General features: G+C 36.1%; 1 protein-coding gene and 1 long non-coding RNA gene across 6 annotated transcripts in view; one reads left to right on the top strand and one right to left on the bottom strand.

Annotated features, from left to right (window-relative positions):
* Nucleotides 1-25,015, bottom strand: part of LOC126968782 (uncharacterized) — a 559,194-nt gene that overhangs the window by 151,868 nt on the left and 382,311 nt on the right. The gene's annotated exons all lie outside the window — the stretch shown is intronic.
* Nucleotides 48-25,015, top strand: part of LOC126968695 (DNA-binding protein Ewg) — a 40,047-nt gene continuing 15,079 nt past the window's right edge. Inside the window, exons 1-11 of one of the 5 annotated variants that reach the window (XM_050813758.1) lie at nucleotides 48-167; nucleotides 2,833-2,981; nucleotides 3,405-3,558; nucleotides 4,936-5,060; nucleotides 8,612-8,785; nucleotides 12,994-13,156; nucleotides 14,645-14,757; nucleotides 15,304-15,432; nucleotides 16,495-16,605; nucleotides 20,177-20,299; nucleotides 22,942-23,080. In XM_050813758.1, the coding sequence (XP_050669715.1) occupies nucleotides 2,898-2,981; nucleotides 3,405-3,558; nucleotides 4,936-5,060; nucleotides 8,612-8,785; nucleotides 12,994-13,156; nucleotides 14,645-14,757; nucleotides 15,304-15,432; nucleotides 16,495-16,605; nucleotides 20,177-20,299; nucleotides 22,942-23,080 (1,315 nt within the window). In that variant the 5' untranslated portion in view covers nucleotides 48-167; nucleotides 2,833-2,897. Of the gene's footprint in view, nucleotides 168-270; nucleotides 520-2,832; nucleotides 2,982-3,404; nucleotides 3,559-4,935; nucleotides 5,061-8,611; nucleotides 8,786-12,993; nucleotides 13,157-14,644; nucleotides 14,758-15,303; nucleotides 15,433-16,494; nucleotides 16,606-20,176; nucleotides 20,300-22,941; nucleotides 23,081-25,015 lie in introns of those variants that run through there. The other 4 variants (XM_050813759.1, XM_050813757.1, XM_050813760.1 and 1 more) reach the window with 4 other exon arrangements.

The following is a 25,015-nucleotide window of genomic DNA, read 5'->3' as shown; positions in this document are numbered from 1 at the left end:
AACATGTCAAAAATAGTAACTAAATTTTCATGTAGATGTCGCTACAAGTTGACATAAATGAACATTTGTTTTCCATTCCAAATAAAATTGGGAAAGAATGTTTTCTTCCTGTCAAACATAAACGTTTCCAAACAAAATTTGAAGTTATTATTTAAATAACAAAATAGGTAAGTTCTTCAGAAAACTAACAAATATAATATTATTTTCAAATAAATTGTTTTCCCCCCGCAACAGAGGGGCTATTTCCCTTTCCATACGAAAAGAGAATCACACCGCGCAGGCCCGTACAAAATGGCGTCCTGTGATATGAAGTGTATAATGTTAACATATCGCGTTCTACCGATCGATATCAATGGAGGAATCGGGCTTTCGGTGTTCTCCTCCACCGTGTTTGCAATTAGTAATTTTAGGGTTTCACTAAGTGAGAAAGTCTTTAAAAGTGTTGTTTTGAAGGAGTTACATCACTGTAGTTCGGAAAAGCTTCAAAATTGAATGAAAAATGTCTTTCAAATCACGCAGGTGCGTACGCAGTCGTAGTCTTTCTATTCTATCTGGGCCTGCTCGAATGCGCTACCCCTTCATGATGGCCATTCATTTGGGTTTATCCTTTACGCCGCCGCATAAGAGTTTATGTCATTCGCCTTCAAAAATGACCCGGCGCAACTTAGCATTTAAAAATGCATCTAAACAATAACATGCTATAATAGGTCCTTGTATGCATTAAAAGTAAAGCTACAATTTCTAGCTGGGGTACAAATCTGAATGATTTCAACCATGACCTCTTATCTTTTGCTCATAAGTAAACCCTTCCAAAATCAATGTTGATGTTAAATTGTATTCATTTGCTATTTAGAAATGAAACATTTTGTTCTAGTTTTACTATTACCTAGCCATGTTCAAGTATTGATTTTTCTTATTGGAAATGTTAGACAATATGGTGATTTCTTATATTATATTTCTTGCATTATATTATATTCACAGAGGCAGATTGCACTGAAACTTTTGATATTTTTCATTATCTACCTATCACAATATGCCTAAGGAAATAATAATTGCTCAGTATCATATTATGTGAAAGGTCAATAGGGCATTGGTAACCAACAAAAAATAATACTTTTAGTTAAAGAATATTGAGATATTACTGTCTGACTATTTAAGTACCCTAGGATATATATCTGTATAATTTGAAGTTGTAGAAAAAAATAAGACAAATGTCTTATATTATAGATGTCACATATTTCCTATTAAATAATGATTCTGATGGTGCAATATTACTCAAAAATATTTTGGACCCTATCCTGAATGAATTCAGACTTTTTTGATAGTATATATTCAAGAATTCAATTTTTTAACACATTTGTTACTATACACTATTTTTTTTTATGACAATAAGGGACAAGACGAGCAGGACGTTCAGCTGATGTGGTTGCATCCAAGCTTATTCTATTTTTTTCACACAAATGTAATGCTAGTGATAAACATTTTTCTGGTATTGAATGGTGTTGACATGATATTAATAACACATCTGAAAGTTGTCAGTCACATCTAGCATATTTTATTATTTTTTAAGGGGCTGTTTATCAATGGAAAATATTCTTAAATGAGAGAGATATGTTAACTAACAAGACTTATGTGGAAGTGGAGGAAAAACAATGCTTTAGCTAGCGTATTTGCTTCTCCTCCTTGTGCCATATTCCTCATTTCTCAGAGGGCCTGATTTCTCTCAGCATTCAAGTTTTTGACAATAGTTCTCCATCTGTCTTTGGCTACGTGCAGTGTGGTCATGAAGTCCGTTATGTGTAGATGTGGGGATTTGGACAGACCATCTTATTGGGCTGAGACCTCTGCGGTGTTGTCTGTCTACCTTCCCAGTAAGTTGTTTGAGGTTGTGGCCGTATTTTCTGGCAATATATCCAAAGAACTCTTAAGATTCTAGTGTATTTGCTTACAAAGATTTTTTTTTTCTCTATTATATCTGCAATCAGTCCCCAAACTGAGCAGATGTGTTGGACGTCTAGGATTTTGTCGGAAGAGGGGTCCATCGACCTTATAAAGATAGTTATATAAATGTCTTAGGTCCTTATTGTGAGTCCACCAAGACAATCTTGGTGGTTCAGTTTGTTGTAGCTGTCACTACAACAAAACACGATTGACAGGGCATGCATACCACCTACTGAAATGTTGCCAGTACCTTAAACATTGAAGTACCAAAGTACCATCCCACCACTACTAGTATATGCACATAGACAAAAAGAAGAAAGTTGTAGTCTTGGACTTAAGTTCTAGCAGTTGCATGCTACTATTCTTATTAACGGCGGTTCCCACTATTCAGTCTTATCTCTTACTTGAGATGAAAGTCGTTACTATTGTTAACTTTTCTGTCCCAATAAACTTATCAACAGTAACTCACCTTATCCGTACACACTGTCTGTCAATGGGACGATATATAGCTTACCAGCAATAGAAGTTTGTATGGAAATTGCAATTAACACGTCCCAATATAAGGCGATTAGAATGATTTTTCGGGGATATTGGGACAGCTTTAGATTACTGACAGCAGAAGGTAGTAATTTATCTCTATCTGTAGATAGTATATTGGGAATGACCGTAAGTGGACTGGTTGGCATTGCTCGGGTGACGTTCTTGAAGTAAACAATAGGTCATCATCATCATGTTCTCTCTCCCTTAGTGACTGTGATAGTGGACAAACAGCCTTAAAACCAAAGCTATAAGAACATTTTCCAATTAAACCAAATCTTTACAATAGTAACATTAATTGAACATTATTGTTTAATATTTCTCGGCAAGTCAAAACTTTTTGTCTCCACACAGGAATTGAAGAGTGACAGCAACTCTGTGCTATTTCTAAAGTAAAAGCTGTAGATCTCACCACACAAATGGTCCTGGAGAATAAACGAAACGAAGACACTGATAATATGAACTCTGCTGTGAGCACAGAGTCAATGGACATGGCTGAGGAGGTAAGCAATAAAATGTGAACGCAAAATGTTTATATGTACCCTTATTTTTAGTTTTTGATAAAGAATAGTAGTGTCACTCAGAATTTTTGGGGTTTTCAAGAATCCTGAGCGGAAAATGGGCAGTGTGTATCAATAGCATATTGCATATTTAATTAAAAAGAGCGCAAAAAAGAATTCTCTCTCAGAGCGCCATTTGTTTCCGAAGCGGTAGTAGTATCTAGTACCTATATTGGAAACAACATCAAATTATTATATAAACTACTTTATTTTCTCAAAATAATTCTGAAGGAATCAATTTTGAGAAAATAAAATAGGCCTTTTATGCCTAATAACCATCAGCTGAACGTCCTAACGTCTGCTCGTCTCGTCCCTTATTGTCATAAAAAAAAAAAAAAACACTGACAACAATGATTGGCACGACAGGACATGTCCCAAGTGGACGGGTGTGGGCTGAGCGGTGCGTCGGAGGACGACGAGGAGTGCGTGTCATCTGCGGCCGGCTCAGCCTACGAGGACGCGGGAGACATCGTCAAGTCGGCCATGAGCGACGAGGTCACCAAACAACTTGCGGCCGCTGGTAACTAATTTAAATCTTCGCGCAGAACATTTTTTTCTTTAAAGCTAAAGTCAAATAGACTTTATTCACAATTTATTATGTTTTTAAAGTGATAACCCTCACTTCTGGGATAAAATTTGAAAACAAAATTTTATGAACGATGCGGGACTCGAATCCACGACCTCTCGCGTTCCGTGCGAGTGCTCTCCCAATTGAGCCAACCGTTCGAGTGACGTATCGTCATAAAATATTGTATGCTTTGTTCAACTCTCAGGTTGTGGCTTCATCTACAGGATCTACTTTACAGTTGATAACCTGCTCAACCCCAATATTTGCATATTAGGAAATTTACTTGAGATGTCGCTTAACTTTATTCAATTAGGTTAGTTAATTAGTTAGTTTACTAAGCGCTTCGAATCGTTACTATAAATATTTCTTTTAAATTACTGAATCTATCATATGGTAGAAAAAAGTTGAGCTTGTGAGAAGAACATACAAGAAACTCGACGCCCACTCTTTTCTATCAAATAGGGTAAACCCTATTTGATAAATTACTGGAAGAACGAGAGTACGGATCATCTTTTGTTAAGTGATTACCACCGCCCACATTCTCCTGCAGTGGCAGAAGAATCACAGGAGCTATGATGTCCCTTTAAGAAGGTGTACGTGTTTTTTTTTAAGTTCCCATGTCGTTTCATCTAGGAAACAGCGCGCAAGAATTGTGATATCCGCGTGCGATGCTATCCCTGTCCTTAGAAATAATTCGTAATTAATACTTATTGTGTTTGTAATCAAAAACCGTATTGTTGTTGAATTTGATAGTAACATACTTATATGACAGTACTGTCTGCTTTTTATGAAAAAGGAGGACAAACGAGCGCACAGTTCACCTGGTGTTAAGTGATCACCGCCGCCCACATGTTCTTTCAACACCAGAGGAATCACAGGAGCGCAGCCGGCCTTTAAAGGCGTCTTTTTTTGAAGGTACCCATGTCATATCGATCCGCACACCGCACAAGCTCATTCCACAGCTTTTTAGTACGTGGAAGAAAGCTCCTTGAAAACCGCACTGTGGAGGACCGCCACACATCCAGATGGAGGGGATTATATCCTAATTTGTGGCACTCAGGTGCCACACGTAACTCACAATTTCAATCAGGTGAAACAGCTCTACAGAACACTCCCGTGATAAATGCGGTAGAAGACACAATGAAGCGACGTCTCTACGCAACGCCAAGTGATCCAGCCGTTTGCATACATACCTCATATTACAAAAACAAAAATGTTGTGTTATGTATAAAAATATATATTTTATTTTCATTCACATCTGAAAACTTTATAAATTATTAGTTTAATTTAAGTATATAGTTTTATCTACTTTTTATATATTGTGTATAGGTCCGGTTGGAATGGCTGCCGCAGCGGCGATCGCCTCATCCAAGAAACGCAAGCGGCCACATTCTTTTGAAACTAACCCCTCAGTAAGGAAGAGACATCAGAACAGATTGCTGAGAAAGCTGAGGGTAAGATAGGAAAACATTGTAACTATAGCATATTTATTATCTAGTAAAATGCTTTAGAGCATAGTTTCTCAACCTTATTTTGCTCACCGCCCACTTTGAGTGAGAGCCCCCCATTTTAATTTTACTTACCATCTGTCGCGAATTTAAAACAGCTATTGCCACGATTATATTTAAACGTAAGATTTTATATTATAGTATATAGTATTATATTATAAACCCCCCCGTAATGTATGTAATTACCGATTTTAGTTACCAAAAACAAAATCTGTGAATAGTTCTATATCGGATTTATTTCTCGAGATCGACTCCAAAAGCATTCGACTGTTTGAGCATCCCTGTACTAAAACATGGCTGAGCTCTAACTCATAACTAAGTTTTCCTGTGTTTAGGATATTAGTAGTCCCTGTGTATCAGTCGGTTATTGCATAGTTCAAAAATGTGTATGTCTGACTGTAATAATGCACAATTTATAATTATTTCAAAGTAAATTTGATACAAAGTAAGTATAATATAAAATCTCTATACAATAACATAATGTTGCAGAAAGGAACTCAAACGCATCAATATTGGGGTGAATATTTTAGTAGTCGTAATCGGTTCGGTGACGCGCGAGGGTTTAAATTTTACAATATTTCACTGTGTCACGGTCAATGCACTACATATTCAGGGGTGGGTGTCCTAAATCCATATTTATAGCATTTGGATTTTTGTTTTACGGCCGTTTTCAATAACCTTTCTATCCTTAGTTTAACTTACTAGAGGTAGACAAATCTATCCTTTTACGCTTACTTATTTCAATAAAATATCGACATAAAGCATTGTACTATAACTATGGATAGATAAGATCTTATCATTAAACCGTGACAGCAATGTATCCGTAGTTAAAGATACGTTATTGAAAACGGCCGTTAATCAATATATGTTCCAGAGTTGACCAGTGGGAGGCTCGTTTGCACAGGATGTCGGCTAGATTATGGGTACCACAACGTCGCCTAATTCTGCCGTGAAGCAGTAATGTGTAAACATTACTTTGTTTCGGTCTAAAGGGCGCCGTAGCTAGTGAAATTACTGGGCAAATTAGACTTAACATCTTATCTCTCAAGGTGACGCTCAGAATTTTTGGGTTTTTCAAGAATACTGATCGGCACTGCATTGTAATTGGCAGGGCGTATCAATAACCATCAGCTGAATATGCTGCTCGTCCCTTATTTAAAAAAAAATAGAGTAAAGTCAAGCCCAGGATTATAACAAAGGTCAAGTGCGTGTCGGAATTTATTGTTAATATTCGATTATTTTTTAAATATTGTTGAATTCTTTGCACAGATGCAGAAACATGATTAATAACTGGCAATGACATTTGATTCTTTACTTAACTTTCTGAAATCATAATATTCGAAGTGTCTGAATAAGTTTGTTGAAACTAGAAGTTATAGAAAAATCCTATTACAGTATAAATATTTATTAAAGTAATAGGAAAGCTTGACTAACGATTTATTGGTATTAAGAAAAATATTTAATATTTATGTAAAAACTAGCTGACCCAGCAAACGTTGTATTGCTGATATTAAAATCGCGATACAAAAGTAACTTTTGATCGTAGATGGGTGGAAATTTGAAGTTGTATGTATTTTTTAATGCTGACTCATGAAATTTAAAAAAAATGTCAAAAAAATTAAAAAAAAAAAACTTGTGGACCATGAGACCATCATGAGAATCGGTCAAGCCGTTTCGGAGGAGTTCAATGTTTAACACCATGACACGAGAATTTTATATATTAGATATAGGTAAAATATAAAATTTTTATTCGGCGGAGGAGTTTGGATATTTTGTTGAGTTAACTTGGATAGGTTTGTCACAATCGCTAAAATGGCGTTGCTCTTGGATGGAATCAAATACGACGGACGTGTAACGGAATAGTTCCGACCTTGTTGCGTTGTATGTATTCACGGCTTAAATAATGGGATTAATCCGATACTACCCTATTCTAAATTTTATGTCTTTAATGTAGTGAAACGTGTGCTTGCGTATGGTTTATGTTTGTTTATGAACGATATATTGAGCCTTTTGTTATAAAACACACCGTATATGAACAATACCCAGAGTATTGTACTGCTCGGTTATGTCGAGTTAGTAAGCCTTTTATTGGGTATATATTAACCCCCTTATTCATAATGGTCCGCTAACTTTAAACAGCAGCTAAGGAGTGTTTTATCTCATTCTGACTTAGGTCAATATAAGAAGACTAATAGAAGAGAATTAGCAATGCTTTAAGTTAGCAGACTATTATGAATAAGGGGGTAAATGTACAATACTAATGTGTTAACAAAATTAATAGAATTGTTAAAAAACGTTTGTGTGGTAAAGCTTATTATAACATAAATATAAAATAACAATATAAATATTTTATTTTTGGGTGATTAACTATTTTGTTGGCATCTTTCGTGTCGAGAAGTTATACTACACTTTCCACACCATTGAACAATACGGCATTATTACGGATACACGGACAATGTTATCACTGTGACTCTCGGAGTGAACAACGTAAAGGGGCGGGGCCTTCTGTTATGCAGTCTCACTGCCAAACCTGTGCTAAAGAATATCCCAGCAGCGCAAAATGCTTGATTGCAAATAAGAGTAGAAATGTATGAAAAAATGAAATATAGTAGAAAGATATTTTAAAGTAGGTAGGTATCTTTATATTATGACTAGCTGCCCCGACAAACGTTGTTCTGTAGATAAAATTCTGTAATTAAAAAAAACTGTTTTATAGGAATTTGCAAATAATATTTCAAAACATCAAGAATTTATTCGTAAAAAATGCTCCCTGTTGTTATAATAAAATTGTTTCACAGTGGAACTGTCAAATGTCCAGTGTCCATACAAAACAAATATTGAAAATAAAAATATTTATGGGTCCCAAATCGAAATAAAAACTATCCTATCTCTTAAGTTGGACCAAACTGCACTCCATGAAGTAATCCCCATTAAAATCCGTTCATTAGTTTAGGAGTCCATCGCGGACATACAACGTGTCACCAATTTATATATATTAAGATAGCAAAGCATTTTGCAAAGATTTTCTTAAGTCCAAATGTCAAACGTCATTCGATCCTGAATCTGCTTTAACATGTATGTATCTTATATCTTTAAACATGCACTTCTTGTGTATATATTCTGAATGTTGCAATTCTTGTAATATATATAATCTGAATCTCGGAAACGGCTCCAACGATTTTAATGAAATTTAGTATACAGGTAGTTTCGGGGGCGAGAAATCGATCTAGCGAGGTTTTAATTTTAAAAATGTAGTTTTATCCGTGTTTTAATGAGAAACTGTTACAATAACATTAGAATACAAAGGTAAATTTCGCCATTATATACAAGACTATAATAGCTCAGGTGGGACATTGATCCTGAAAGCAAAAGACCACGGTTCGAATCCAGGTGTCCTATTAGTTTTTTTTTTTGTTCAAGTTTTGTTTGTTTTATAAATCCGAGCAAGGCTAGGTCGTCCAGGTACTGTAGTATAAAATGGTGTTTCTGTGCGACAGCAAACGATCGAAGAGTTCGCGACACGTGTGGGGCAGCAGGCTGTGGTACTGGTAGCAACGCCGGGAAAGCCCAACACCTCGTACCGAGTGTTCGGCGCCAAGCCGCTCGAAGACGTGGTGCGGAACCTACGCTGCATGATCATGGAGGAGCTGGAGAACGCGCTGGCCCAGCAGGTGATACACACACTACCGCGCAGTACACACACACACACGCGCGCGGCGTGATATACAGCGTGGCACTATAATGGCGACATTATTAAACAAAAACAGTGTGGCACTCGGGGACTGCCGCGATAAAGCTATTGCATAGAATTTTTTATCAACTTATACAATTATAATTATTTATGTATTTTATTTATGCAGTATTTTTTTTGATAAAATTAATTTTAAAAAAAGCAAACGGGAAGTGAGTTAAATTTAACTTGCAAGATTTGATTACAGACAGACAACGGGACAGGTGAAACTAAATAAAAATGCTTGTCATAATAATAAAAATTAAAAAAACGTGATAAAAAATAAAGAAATTAAAAAAAATCAAGATATACCCCAGGCTCGAACCTGCGACCTTCTGCACAAAAAGCATACGTGATAACCTGTTCCGGCAACTGTATGACCGTGCCGAAATATACATCAGCTAGTAAGTGTTAGGTTATTTTCGTTACGGAATTTCTGGATTCGGTCTCCACCCTCAAGGCCCGCGATAGAAGCTATATCTTAAAAAATAATCGAAATACGAAGTATGGTTTGACGGATCGTACATGTTCTTATTACGAAAGTATTACGGATCCGAAGGTCTATTCGAAGTTCGCGATTAGACATTTTGGCTTCCTTTTAACTTATTTCAAAATTCACTTGAAATTTACTTTTTCGTTGATTGACATTATTATGATCGTAACTACAACTTCACTTTTTATGGTTATGTCTATGGTTCCGAAATAAATCCATCCGCACTTCGGATCCGAAGTACTTTGCTAATAGGATTTAATTCGAAGTTCGTCGTTCTTTCGTTTCGGACCGAAACTTCGGCTTTCGATTTTGGTAATAGACCTTCCGTGCCTACGCTAGCGCGCGGCTAATAGATTTCCGAAATTACATTATGAAAAAAATTTATTTAGGTGAATTATGTATTTTATTTTTGACTAGCTGACCCGACAGACGTTGTTCTGTATATAATAAATGAAATAATGTTCTTATATGAATTTGTCAATAATATATCATAACATACAAAATTAATTCGTAAAATATGCACCCTGCTGTCGTAATGAAATTGTTTCACAGTAGAACTGTCAAACCGTGCGTCAATAAATTCTCTCATAGAAATTATGTATGGACACATCAAAGGAAAAACAAATTTGTTGTTTTTATTTAATTTAGCAGCATTTTACTATTTATTCACCTTTTAAACCTTCTCTGGACTTCCACAAATAATTCAAGGACTAAATTTGCCAAATCGGTCCAGCCGTTCTCGAGTTTTAGCGAGACTAACGAACACCAATTCATTTTTATATATATTGATTACGGTTAAGTTGTTCTACCCGTGTGTTTATTTAATGTCGTCATTGCTGCGCCACGCTGTACGGTGCGAGTATTGTACATTTATTGTTTCGTACATGATATAACATTTTTTTTTAAATTGTGAAAGAACCCGAAAAGAACTCCTTAGATATATGTATATATTTTATATTCACAATTGCGTGTCTTGGATTTTTTAAAGAAACAAGAAATGCCGTTATAAATTTAAAAAAATTTGGCCTCCATCTCAGTTCTCTTTTTTTTTCTTAGCAGCAATAGTAATACACATACAGATACACAACAGTTAGATAGAAAATTGAAACTTTTACAAGTTTCAGCTATCTATCTATTGCGGCTTATGAGATGACAGACAGATATACAGACGGACAACAAAGTCATATTAATAGGGTTCACGTTCCGAAATGGAATTGACCTCAGCTTATTAATAAAGTAACGTTATTAGTGAGAAGGTGATATATTACCATCGCATGTCAATGGACACTGAAAGACAAGTTAATTGGCTTTTATAGAATTAATGTAATCATTAAAACAAGTTTGCTACTTTTGCGCTGTACACTATCAACTGTAGAATTAGTAAAAAGTACTATTATTTAACTAAGTATGTTTCTAGAAAATACGAAAGCTATGTAATCTAAATCAATCATATCGGATGTTTTCTTCTGTTTGAGTTTGTTTGAGTTCTGACTTCAAAGTAGTAAAATAAATTTGGATGAAATAACCTTGTCATTGTTAAAGTTTTCGTGTTTTCTATCAATGACGTTCTATACAAATACATGGACATATCATTCGCAGTCTGATAACGGAACGTTAAAAGTGTGCTTAAAGGCAATGCAAGCTCACTCTTCTCTTCAGTCGTGTGTCGTCTGTCACTGTCCGAATCAAATCTGAACTGAATAAATGTAATACACTGCTGCTTATTGACCAAGAATATTTTAAACAACTAGAGTAAATGCGGCAATATAACAGTCGAAGCCGTCTAATATTACAGCTTTGTTTTTATACTTACGACGTGATTTGTCTATACACTATGTTAAAAAAACCTGTACGATAATTGACGTGGATATGAATTAGAATTCGGAGACACCACTAAATATAAAATAAAAAATTAAAACCCCTTAGATAAATGCTATAGTTAAAAGAACATTTCATATTAAATGTTTTCAAAAATCTTGAGAGCGTCAGCTGCGCGGCGCAGGTTCTCAAACGAATAAGGCGGGTAATATTAATACAAAACTTTCGTTTTTGCCGCCGCCCGACCGCCGCGCGCGCGCCCTTTACATGCTAAATGAATGAAATGGGTGTGTGGGCGGGGAAAACTTAAAATGGCTGTAAGCAGAGGTGTCCAAAATTTATAATTGGGTACATTTATAATCTATTTATTATCTATCTCTATGACGACCTGTATAGCCGAGTGGTTAGCGATCCTACCTACTAAGCTAGAGGTCCCGGGTTCGAATCCCGGTAGGTACAAGCATTTATATGATGAATATGGATGTTTGTTTCCGAGTCATGGATGTTTATATGTATTTATGTATGTTTAAATAAATATATTGTATTAAATATATCGTTGTCTTGCAATCTATAACACAGGCTATATGCCTAATTTGGGGCAAGATAATTTGTGTAAAAGTGTGTCACTATTATTATTATTTCTTTTTTACTATGAAAATCAATATTTATTTGTTCTTACTACTTGATACCAATATACGCCTCAAGATATTGTACAGGATTTTTTTAACATCCTGTATGTATAGAACGTCATAATTTTCTATTCAATCTGAATTACTCGTATTAAGTTTATCAACCATATTCGACGCTATGCTGTCATATTCGATTTAATAAATAGTATTTATCAATGTACGGCAGTATCTGATACGGTTGATGTGCTCTCTCGGTCGTCTGACATGCTCCCGATACCCGACACTATTAGCCCTATATTTAATACAAAATGTCGTCTTGGTTTGCCGTGATTAGTTACATCAGTGGTCTAACGGATGGGGTGGTCACTTACCATACAGTGAGGTCTGTTCTCATAAATAAAATTCTAATTTGAATATGAACACATTTTTGACGGGTGTTTCGTTGCCTATTATGCCACAGTTGCTAGGTATCCAGACTGAAAGACTTTTTGTTGAACACTCGTAAAGTTTACTAATGTATGCTATAATAGCAGAAAAGGATTTTGATTTGAAGGGAAATCGCAAAAGAGCCTGTAAATCACTCCGGGAATAATTGGCCTTGAGTTATCGTAAACGTATTAATTAGTAATTTACCTGTGGAAGGCTCCTTTGCACTGGATGCCGGCTAGATTATAGGTACCACAACGGCGCTTGCCGTGAAGCAATGTAAGCATTCCTGTGTTTCGGTCTGAAGGGCGCCGTAGCTAGTGAAATTACTGGGCGAATGAGATTTGACATCTTATGTCTCAAGGTGACGAGCGCAATTGTAGTGCCGCTCAGAATTTTTCGGTTTTACAATAATCTTGAGCGGCAATGCATTGTTATCATCAGCTGAACGTCCTACTCGTCTCGTCCCATATTTTCATAAAAAAATAAACTATTTATTGTTCCCCAAATTGATTCCTTTAGAATTGTTTTTGATATCATTTCTAACACTACCACCGCTTCGGAAACAAATGGAGCAAGAAACTCTCCCAGTATTCCTTTTTTGCGCTCTTTTAATAAAATATACAACATTGAACTGTTGTTGCTATAAAATAATCATTGAGTGGAATTGAGTCATCGTAAACTTGTCTGTAAGTTTCCCTTGGTATCAAGTCGGGTGAGCGCTAGGGCGTAGTGAGTGTCGGGTAGGTCGGTGCGGTCAGACGGCGCGTGATAACGAGTCAGTTCGGGCTGGGCGGGGGCCCGCAGGCTCCTCCGCCGCCGCAGGAGGACCCGTCGCTGTTCGAGCTGCCGCCGCTCATCATCGACGGGATCCCCACGCCCGTCGAGAAGATGACGCAGGCGCAGCTGCGAGCCTTCATCCCGCTCATGCTCAAGTACTCCATGGGTGAGTAATAGCCGGCCACCACCGACCACGACATCTACACCATAGGCTCTCAACGTGGGCGTAACGCCCCCTTGTGGGCGTTTGAGACTTTCAGGGGAGGGGGGGGGGGGGGGGGGCAATAGAAGACCCAGAGAAAATTAGGGGATATTGAGATGGCGCAGATGAGGCGTGGGTAGATTAAAAAATAAAGGTCTAAAAAGTCAAAAAAATACACGAAAATACTCTAGGAAAAAACATATTCTCAAAGTGGGCGGTGAGCAAAATAAGAAGGTTGAGAAACTATGATCTGCACCCATGCTTTAAGTCCTCTATTAAAGATTCTGAAACAGTTAGCTTATTGCCAACATTAAAACACCCAATGTCCTAATAACCATTACATCATCCAAACGATTGTTGTAATGAAATTCAGTACAAAATTACAATTAGTGTCCACTGACCTACGGCTGTATTCCACAGCTGACAGTGGTCTTCAAAGCCACTTTGCACAAATTGCGTATCAATGCGATGCATTTTTAAGACGTTTTAGGCCTAAAGCTTAGCGTCATTTTTGTTTATATAAGAGTAAACAGCGTACTGGTTATCTTGCAACACCAGAAGAATTACACGAGAGTTGGTGGTGGTAGAAGCTACCACCAACAATGATGTCGTATTAAACTGAAAATACTGCACAAGAAAACTCATACCGTAGTTGAATTGTATGTTGAACAAAAACCGCACTTGGAACACACATCCTGTGTGTGTGGCGTCAACGACAGTAGCGAAACGCGCGAAAGTGAAGACAGACGCGACAGAGATTATATTTATTTTATTTTATATCTTGGGGATTACTATCACAATACATTCTTAATAGCTAAGTACAGTACTAAATTAAATTCTAGTGAAAAAGAACACACACCGTAATCCACCTATTGATTTTATATTGTTACTAGTTATACATAGATAAGTCTAACAGCTTTTAGGAGCACTCACCATTATGTTTTTTTATGGGGAGGAGGACAAACGAGCGTACAGGTCCCTTGATGGTATGTGATCACTGAAGCCGATATATAATACACTCAAATAGGGCTTAGTCATTGAACAATGACACAACCCCTTAAAGTAGAAAAAATCTCATACCAATTAAGCAGTGCCTACCTTGTTATCAACCTAAATAAATATAGTGTTTAAGTTAATTTAGTTTATTTTATAACCAAACATTAAACAACCTAATAAGATTTTTCCTTACGCTAGATACTCAATACCTACCGTAAGCAATCTCTAGATTGCATAGCTCAATTACGACAAGTTAAATATACAGTTCCTATCTTGATATAAAACGAATGCACGCCCCTCATGCTCATCTCTTGGCTAAATATTTCGTTATTTTTATGACAATAGGCAATTCGTAGTTGTAAATATTATTAGACTGCTTGAAAGCAAGCGGCTTATGTATTAGTAGCTTTGTTGGCATAATTATGTTATTATATAGTATTAAAATATATTTTACAGTACGGGGCAAGCCTGGTTGGGGGCGCGAGTCCACAAGGCCGCCGTGGTGGCCCAAAGACTTGCCCTGGGCTAACGTGCGCATGGATGCAAGGTCTGAAGATGAGAAGCAAAAGGTATTCAACGAGCTTTACAATAAGTACAATATTATGAATAGGTTTGATGATTAAAGGAGAATGGTACTTTTGGGCCTGATGGTTAACAAGTTGAAATATACTTTAAAAAAAGGGTATATTTTTCTGATGTAAAATACAAAAAACTAGCTCATTTTGCAATCTACAAACCGAAAAAACATTAAAATAAAGAAAATCGATTAAAATGAATATTTAATCGATTAAAATACCATTAAGATCAATTTTTTATCTAAAACAAAAAACAAGGTTGGTACCCATCTAATATAAGTATGTGATAAATCCTTAGCAGCTAGGCATTTAATAAATCTTACTATAAATGAGCTGTCAACATATAGTTTAAGATGTAACCTCATTTTTATATCTTCGATTACTCAGCTCCTAGATTGACAGCTAAATTTTTAATTATGGATTATTTAAATGTTATCTTTTAAATGGTGCTACTTTCATCTTATTATCAGCTGGGCCCAGGAATCTATGGAAGCGTTTCAATCTCCTTTAGCCTGATCATAACCTTTATCAATGGTGCAGATGTCATGGACGCACGCGTTGCGTCAGATCGTAATCAACTGCTACAAGTACCACGGGCGCGAGGACCTGCTGCCGGCTTTCACCGAGGACGACGACGACAAGCACCACCAGAGACCCTCCTCGCCCAATGTCAGTACCAGCTACAAGCTGTGTTACACACGTCACATCATCTCATCATCCGACACCACAATACTAACATTGAGCGTCGTAACACACATCGTATGAGTACGACAAACACGCATTTATTTATTGAAGTATCATTGCTTATAAGTACAATTAACACGCATTTATTTACTGACGTATCACTACTACACGTCATATTATAAGTACAACTAACACGCATTCATTTACGGATGTATCACTGCTACTCGTCATATAAGTACTGCTAACACGCATTTATTTACTAACGTGTCAATACTAGACGTCATGTAAGTACGATTAACACGCATTTATTTACTGACGTGTCACTGCTACTCGTCATATAAGTACAACTAACACACATTTATTTACTGGTGTATCACTGCTACACTTCATATAAGTACAACTAACACACATTTATTTACTGGTGTATCACTGCTACACTTCATATAAGTACAACTAACACACATTTATTTACTGGTGTATCACTGCTACACTTCATATAAGTACAACTAACACACATTTATTTACTGGTGTATCACTGCTACACTTCATATATGTACAACTAACACACATTTATTTACTGGTGTATCACTGCTACACTTCATATAAGTACAACTAACACACATTTATTTACTGGTGTATCACTGCTACACTTCATATAAGTACAACTAACACACATTTATTTACTGGTGTATCACTGCTACACTTCATATAAGTACAACTAACACACATTTATTTATTGGTGTATCACTGCTACACGTAATATTAGTACAACTAACAAGCATTAATTATTTAATGACATATCACTACTACATGTCTTATAAGTACAACAAACACGCATTTATTTACTGATGTATCACTGTTACACTTCAGCTCACGCAAATAAATAAAAATACATATAAGACCTAAGGATAAAAAGTATGTTGAAATGGTTTCTAATTTATAATTTTTTTCATGCAACATTTGGACTGCTGCTAACATGGATTGGTATCAAATTAATTATTTTGCCAAACAAATGTGTGGCGTATTGTGTTGGTTTGAACTGTGAAGTCGTGTATGGCGAGCATTAGTTGCGGGTCGGGCTCCGGCAAGCACGGGCAGCAGGCGGTGCTGACGTCACAGCAAGTGTGCATCGACCAGATGACACTAGCTGATGTGGATGTACGGCATACACGTTACTATAAGTGAATAACGAACACCAGAAAGCGATACCTTCTGGTGTTCCTGATAGTGGCTGCGGAGACAATCTGTTATTTAATAAGACCAAGCGGCTGTGGTTGTCTTATCATTTCGAATGGTTAAACCACTGGACAGGCTAATCCATATGTTTGACAGCAAATTATTTGTGCCTATTTGAAGCGCCACTCGCGGGCGTACAAAGAACTAATTTTGACGTTTAATACAAATGGCTGCGAAGGAACGTACAATACTCGAAGTATTTTTACATTTTGAATTAATTTTGTTTGTTTTCCGTGCTATTTATACTTCAAGAATCAACGTAATAAAGTACACATTTTATATCGATGTTTGCTGAGGTTGTCATCACTAGTTATAGTACTGTAGGCTCTCGCTACATGGCCGACAGCGCCAAAATGGCGAATATCAAACAGGCACAAAAGCACTTTGACAGCTGCCAGTCCGGTGGTATATAGTAGAGGGTTAAAGTCAAAGTAAAAAATATTTTATTGACATAAAATCAAAAAATTGCTCGTCAACGTCAATCACCAAAAATACACTTCAAATACATGTTAATTACACAAAAGTTTTAACATCAATATTTTTAAAATAATGCAATGCAGTAAAAGAATACAAGGCTGAACCAACAAATCCATAAAAAAGAACAACTATAGTACTATTCAATTAAGCCTACGATATAAGTCTGCGTTTAATAATAGTTATTTATGCAACTGTTGTGTAATGAGGGGTATTAAAACACGAATGTGGATTTATCTCACGAGGCGAAGCCGAGTGTGATAATAGTATCACATGAGTGTTTTAATACCTAATTATCAACAGTTGCATACAAGACTTTATCTACACCCAGAATATGAATCCTATAAAAGCTTACTGCTAACATTAAAACAGGACTGGCCTAGTAGTAACCTAATATCATTCGTTACTGATTATATACAAATAAAATAATTATTAATGAAACAATTATTTATTTTAGTAGTAATTTACATTTTCTATACTGCTAATTAAAATTCACTCGAATATAATGTTCTTTTGCAGCGTTTAAAATGAATCGCTCATTTTTTGTAAACAAAACAATAAAAAAATCGAAGAAAAATGGCGGGGATTCGAATAACCTACTTTTTTTTTACGGCGCGCGACGTTCTGGGAGTGTGGAGCGCGCGTAATCGAAAATGTTCTTTTTTTGAAATTCATACAGATACCACGCATCGAGCAATAAGAATGTGGCTGTATGTTGAAACTCTTTGAACATGAAGGGATAAAAAAAACATAGGAGTGTTGTTATGAAATTCAGTACAACATTACAACATTACAACACTCTTTTGGGTGATGTAATGGTTATTAGAACATTGGGTGTTTTAATGTTGGCAATAAGCTAACTGTTTCAGAATCTTTAATAGAGGATTTAAAGCATGGGTGTAGATAAAAGATTTAAATTTATTTATTAATAACTACCTGACCCAACAAACGTTGTATTGCCATATATAGTAATAAGAAAAAATCAATAATTAGATTAAAGTTTGTTCTTTACCTCCTGAGAAAGTTAGAAAGATATAAATATTATTATTCTAATTAGTTATTCATTTTAAACTTTAATTTGATTTCTGAACGACGCGGGACACATCAAAGGAAAATCAAAACTGTTGTTTTTATTAAATTAAGAACATTTCATATTTATTTAAACCGTTTAAACCTTCCCTGGACTTCCACAAATAATTCAAGACCAAAATAAGCCAAATCTGTCCAGCCGTTCTCGAGATATTGCGAGACTAACGAACAGCAATTCATTTTTATATATATAGATTCAGATATACTTTTTAGTAATTTATTGTAAAATTTAATACCATTGCATGCAAAAGAATTGTTTATTTTACAGAGCCTAGTAGGGGGCACTATAAGCATGTAGTTATTTCTAGTGTTCAAATAACTGTTGTCGCTTATTTTACGGCGACACTCCCCATGACGCATAGCGAGAGTACTGGATCCCAGACAATTCGACCATCAATATGTTACTCAACCAAATTGGTTGCGTATCATATAATGCACTATTATTTAATTACATTAAAGTCAAAGCGGCCATCACAACATTCCTATAATCTAGTGAAATTGGTTTTTAAGCTATTGCATAGCTTCTATCGCGGGCCTTGAGCGTGGGGACCGAATCCAGAAATTCCGTAACGAAAATAACCTAACACTTACTACATGTATATAGATATTTCGGCACGCTTTTTACAGTTGCCGTTGTGCAGAAGGTCCCAGGTTCGAGCCTGGGGTACATCTTGATTTTTTTTTGATTTCTTTACTTTTTTCATCACGTTTTTTTATTTTTATTATTTTGACAAGCATTTTTATTTAGTTTCCTAACCTATCCCTTTCCTAACCTGTCCCGTTGTCTGTCTGTAATCAAATCTTGCAAGTTAAATTTTACTCAGTTCCCGTTTGCTTTTATTAAAATTAATTTTATTAAAAAAAAATACTGCCTAAATAAAATAAATAAATAATTATAATTGCATACGTTGATAAAAAATGCTATGCAATAGCTTCATCGCGGCAGTCCCCGAGTGCCACACGTCTTTTTTCTTAATCGCGGAATATTTTGAAGTTATACTTCTTTAGGCGAGTTATGAGAGTGAAATTTAATTATTAAGATGCGCGCGCATCACTGTAACACAAAAGTACCAGGGTGAAGTTGGTTGCTAAAATTTTCTGACGTTTGCGTCTTTTTTTTTTTGGTTTCTTGGTCCATTATTAGGACAGGCAAAGGGTCCAAGCCCATAGAGCCGTATTCGTTATTTAATAATTAATTGTCAAAGCCATCTTTGCAAGATTTTTACAAAATCGTTCTTTCTCCAAACGTAGAATAGCAGGAGGAATAAATACTTTTAAGGATTTTTGCTTTGTTACGCCACTTTTTTATTTCCAGTGATATATTTTTTTTTATGAAATAGGACGACAAACGAGCGTACGGGTCACCTGTTGCAACACCAGAGGAATCACAGGAGCGTTGCCGGCCTTTAAGGAAGGTGTACGCGCTTTTTTTGAAGGTACCCATGTCGTATCGTCCCGGAAACACCGCACAAGCTTTGTAGTACGTGGAAGAAAGCTCCTTGTAAACCGCACTGTGGAGGACCGCCACACATCCAGATGGTGAGGATGATATCCTAACTTGTGGCGTGTCGTGCGAAGGTGGAATTCGGCGGCAGGAATTAGGTTAAACAGCTCTTCGGAACACTCCCCGTGATAAATGCGGTAGAAGACACACAATGAAGCGACATCTCTACGCAACGCCAAGTGATCCAGCCGTTCACAGAGTACTGGGTCCCCGACAATTCGAGCTGCTCTGCGTTGCACGCGGTCAAATGGATCGAGCTGATACTGGGGTGCGCCAGACCAGTGATGACAGCAATACTTCATGGCCGGACCTGCGCTTTGTACAGCGCTAGAATGTGGGCCGGTTTGAAGTATTGCCGTGCTCTATTAATGACGCCCAGTTTCTTTGAAGCCAATTCTGTTACTTACTAATAATACTGGTCTCCAGATGTCACAGTACGCGCCAGCAGTGCTGCAAACCATCACCAACCCAGACGGCAGCGTGTCGTTCATACAGGTAGACCCCAACAGTCCCATCATCACGCTGCCCGATGGAACCACCGCGCAAGTTGTAAGTTAAACTCTTCAGGTATAATAATAATAATAATATTGACACACTTTTTACACAAATTATCTTGCCAAGTTAAGCATATATAGCCTGTGTTATGGGTTACAAGACAACGATATATTTGATACAATATACTTACTTAAACATACATAAATACATTTAAACATCCATGACTCGGAAACAAACATCCATATTCATCATATAAATGCTTGCACCTACCGGGATTCGAACCCGGGACCTCTAGCTTAGTAGGTAGGATCGCTAACCACTCGGCTATACTATATTGTCTTACATAAATGCGAACAGAAACGGAGCCTTCAAACTACAAAGTAAGCCTTGTTGATAAGCAATAGGTTTGTCATGTTATTTTTTAACCGACTTTAAAAATGGACGAGGTTCTCAATTCGACTGTATTTTTGAAACCAAGTTCCTTATGGGGAACGCCCCATAAGGAACTTCGTTATGTAATAGTATCTAGTATATTAGAAATGACATCAAAAAGAATTGTAAAGGAATCAATTTTGAGGAAATAGATGCCTTCTATGCCTTTTTATATTTTTAAACAACACTATTAATTTTTTTTTGGAAATATTTGTTTTTAAACTTTGTCCGTTGAACTTTCACCTCTGCCAAGAAACTCTTCCCCTACAGTCATCCCACGAACATGTCTACAAGTGGCAATTATCGATTTCGTGTATTTCAAATAAGAACAATCATCTATTTCGAGATACAAGATGGCGGATGTGACATTTTCAATGAAATCAATAGTTATATTATCAGTAGTTTTAAAAAACGCTTCAGGTTTTGTTTTTAATTCAAATGAATATCGTAATATTATTAAATAGTTGTAATTCTTAAGTAATTTGACGGATTGTAATTGTGACTTTGTAAAATCATGCAATATGGATGTGTATCTGAAATAAACATTAATTATTAAAGCAGGCTAATATAGCTATCTCGCTTCGCTTTAATTTTAAAGTTATAGAAAGAATAGTGTTAAAAATTAAAATGGCGCTGGCAAGCTATTTTAATTTTTATATATATACACCCCCTTATTTATAATGGTCCGCTAACTTTAAACAGCCGCTAAGGAGTGTTTTTTCTCATTCTGACTTAGGTCAATAGACGAAGACAGAGTGAGAATTAGCAATGCTTTAAGTTAGCAGACTATTATGAATAAGGGGGATATTAGCTGACCCGACAGACGCTGTGCTGTACACAATATATAAAATACTATTTTTTATGTATTTGTCAATAATATTTCATGACATCAAGACTTATTTCGTAAAATATGCTCCCTGTTGTTATAATGAAATTGTTTCACGGCAGAACTGTCAAACCGTGTGTCAATAAAATCTCTCACAGAAAATATGTCCATACAAAACAAATATTGGAAATAAAAATTATTATGGGTCCCAAATCGAAATAAAAAGTATCCTATCTCTCAATTTCGACTAAACTGCACTCCATGAAGTAATCCACATTTAAATACGTTCATTAGTTTAGGAGTCCATCGCGGACAAACAACGTGTCACGTAATTTGAATACAGGCTGTCCCAAAGTTATGGGACATGAAGGGAAAGTACCTTAAATATCAAAGATAGGCTATTTTACTGAAAGAAGATTTTATGTTATTTTTCTTTATGTGACTCTATGTAACTCTTCTTAAGTAACATAGTACTTTAAAAGAAAGTAGTCAATTAAGTGGGTATTTTTTTTGTAAATTAATTAATTAAATGCTCTAAATGTGATCTCTCTTGTCTTACGCAAATCGCCAATCTTTTAATGAGTCCGCTGCCTGTTGATTGATTTTCTTATCATTTTATGGTGAATACTCGATATGATATGGCACAATTCTGTTTGTAACTCGCCCACGTTCTCGTATCGCTTCTTGTATAGCATATCTTTCACATTTCCCTAAAAGAAGAAATCTGATGGTCCGGGGATCTGGCCGGCCATCTAATCGGTCCATTCGTACCAATCCAAGTAGGAAAACAATCATATTACGTTGTTCCTTTCTTTTAAAATACTATGTTACTTAAGAAGAGTTATTAGTTATTGGCCATTCTTTCGATTGGCATCATAAAAGTAGTGGTATTTTTTTTACATATAAGTTGGTTCGATTCCCAGACAAGGCAAGTAATTTTTATAAAATCTTTGAATGCAGAATTACAAACTTTTAAAAATAACATAAAGTCTTCTTTCAGTAAAATAGCCTATCTTCGATATTTAAGGTACTTTCCCTTCATGTCCCATAACTTTGGGACACCCTGTATATTAAGATATGTACAATGGGGATCAATATTGATTAACAGATCAAATATATTTTACGAGTGATGGGTGGGATGACAAGCGGAAATATCGGTCAATATAACACTTGTAGTTGTAGTGGAAGGGTACCACATGGGCGCCTATTAAAGCCGTGAAGCAGTAATGTGTAAACATTATTGTGTTTCGGTCTGAAAAGTGCCGTAGCCTGTGAAATTACAGGCCAAATAAGACTTAAGACTTGCCGCTCAGAATTTTTAGGTTTTTGAAGAATCCTTAGCGGCACTGCATTGCAATGGGCAGTCAGCTCAACGTGGTGCTCGTCTCGTCCCTTATTTTCATACGAGAAATTAATGAAAGAGATATTGTTGATTCAGATTCAGAGCGCGGAAGGTGGCGCCGTGGTGAGCAGCATGAGCATGGATGGCACCGATGGCGCCGTCGTGGAGCTCAACACAGTGGACGGGCAGCTGCCTCCGGACACGCAGATCATACTCACCACCGAGGATGGACATGGTGCGTATTAAACGGCATATCCATTCCATTTCAGCCGGAAGACTTCCACTACTGGTCAAAGGCCTCCCCCAAAGATCGCCATAACGATTTGTCCTGCGCTGCTCTCATCCAACCTACTTCTGAGATCTTGACCAGATCGTCGGTCCATCATGCCATCTGGTCATTACACCGTATTCCGGAACGTGGTCGCAATTCGAGAAATTTATTTCTCAAAAGCCATTAATTTTCTCAAAATTGATTCCTTTAGAATTCTTTTTAATATCAGTTCAAACACTACTACCGCTTCGGAAACAAATGGCGCTCTGAGAGTGAATAAATATCGCAAGAAACTCTCGCGGCATTCTTTTTTCGCGCACTTTTAAATAAAATATACAATATTGTACTGTTATTGCTATAAAATAATCATTATCTAGTCCCAGGCTGTCTGATCACTTATATACATATATATATATATAGCGTGTTTTTACATTAGATTTTAGCGTAAATTTTTATTATTATTTTAGTTAACGTTTCCAGATCACAATCACGGTAACTGCGATCGAAATGAGTCAAGATAGTAATCGTAATAGTTGTCATTATAAAGTTTTGCGCCATTTCTTGCCTCGGAGGTGGTATTTGCTGTAGACAGATGGTTTTTGGAAAAATTTACTAACACTATCCTCTTATATAAATACTAGTAGTTGTCCGTTGCATTCGTAGCTAAAGGTTTTATCTCAATAAAATGTTTTATATGAGAATTTATTGTAGTTATTATCAAAAAATAACCTTGAAATAGACGGTTTGTAATAACTAACCCATATTATTATTATTTGGAGAGGGTGGCTATATTCCTTGTCCTAATTGGGTCCTAGAAACACCGCGTCCAGAATTGAACTATTGTGTTCAAACTTAGCCCTAACAACGTTTTAAATAATACGTTATTCAAAAGAATTGTTAAAAAACTTTTTTAATGATTTTGGAGTGGAGTGACCGCCCTCAGGCTATTAAATAATAAGTTTAATTGTACAATATTACTTTGTAAACATATTTTTTCGATGAAAACAAAAAAGCTCGCTGAGTGTGTTGCGCCCGTTCTTCTCAGGTCTTGAGGCATTCGTTTTGGTATGGATGGTAGTTTTTTACTTTCAATATGTGATGTTATATCCTATTTTGAATAAAATTATTTGATTAAAAAAGTCGTTAAAGGATTGCAACGCGTGTAATAGTAACTGTGGTATTACATTACATTTTTGCGTAAAAGTTAAAATTTTATTATTATTTATGTACTGACAGCAGACCCTTTTATATAAATATTAGTAGTTGTCCGTTGCATTCGTAACTAAAGGTATTATCTCAAAATAACAAAAAACGTGGTAAATATTCGGTTTGAGCAAATAAGCATGTATGCCGTGCGCTGTGTCAACTTACTCTCTAACAACGTTTCGAATACCTAGTGACATCCCATTCTGCACAGACGCACGCCAAGTCAGAGAAGATTATTTTTCTCCTCTCCAGCACGATAATGGCGCTATTGCTACGTGAGAACTCGCAGCAAAAAGTGACTTAAATATTGAAGCCCAAGTGACCATACATCCGGGAATCACTCCGCGTTAAAAAAATTAACAATGCGTTCCGAAACTCATTTTAGCCTAGAGTATTATCTCATTGTCACAAAAATTTATATGTTACTTATCGAAATTTAGATTTATAAATGTTACTATTGCCTTTTAAAGACTTATTAATATTTAAAAATAATACTAGTATTGATATTTATAATAAACATATCTTAATTGTTTCTCTTACTACCTATAACACTTTTCTCGCTAGTCGAAGTGAAAAGTTGTATGTTTCACACGAGAGCAAATTTTTTTTTTGTCTCGTGCCTTTAAATCACTCACTACCTCAATAGTCTATATTAGAATCAATTCTAGATTGTTTCGCCAATTCATGATTTAA

Source organism: Leptidea sinapis, chromosome 16 (assembly GCF_905404315.1).
Source record: "Leptidea sinapis chromosome 16, ilLepSina1.1, whole genome shotgun sequence".
NCBI lineage: Eukaryota > Metazoa > Arthropoda > Insecta > Lepidoptera > Pieridae > Leptidea > Leptidea sinapis.
This window is presented reverse-complemented; position numbering and strand designations above follow the sequence as displayed.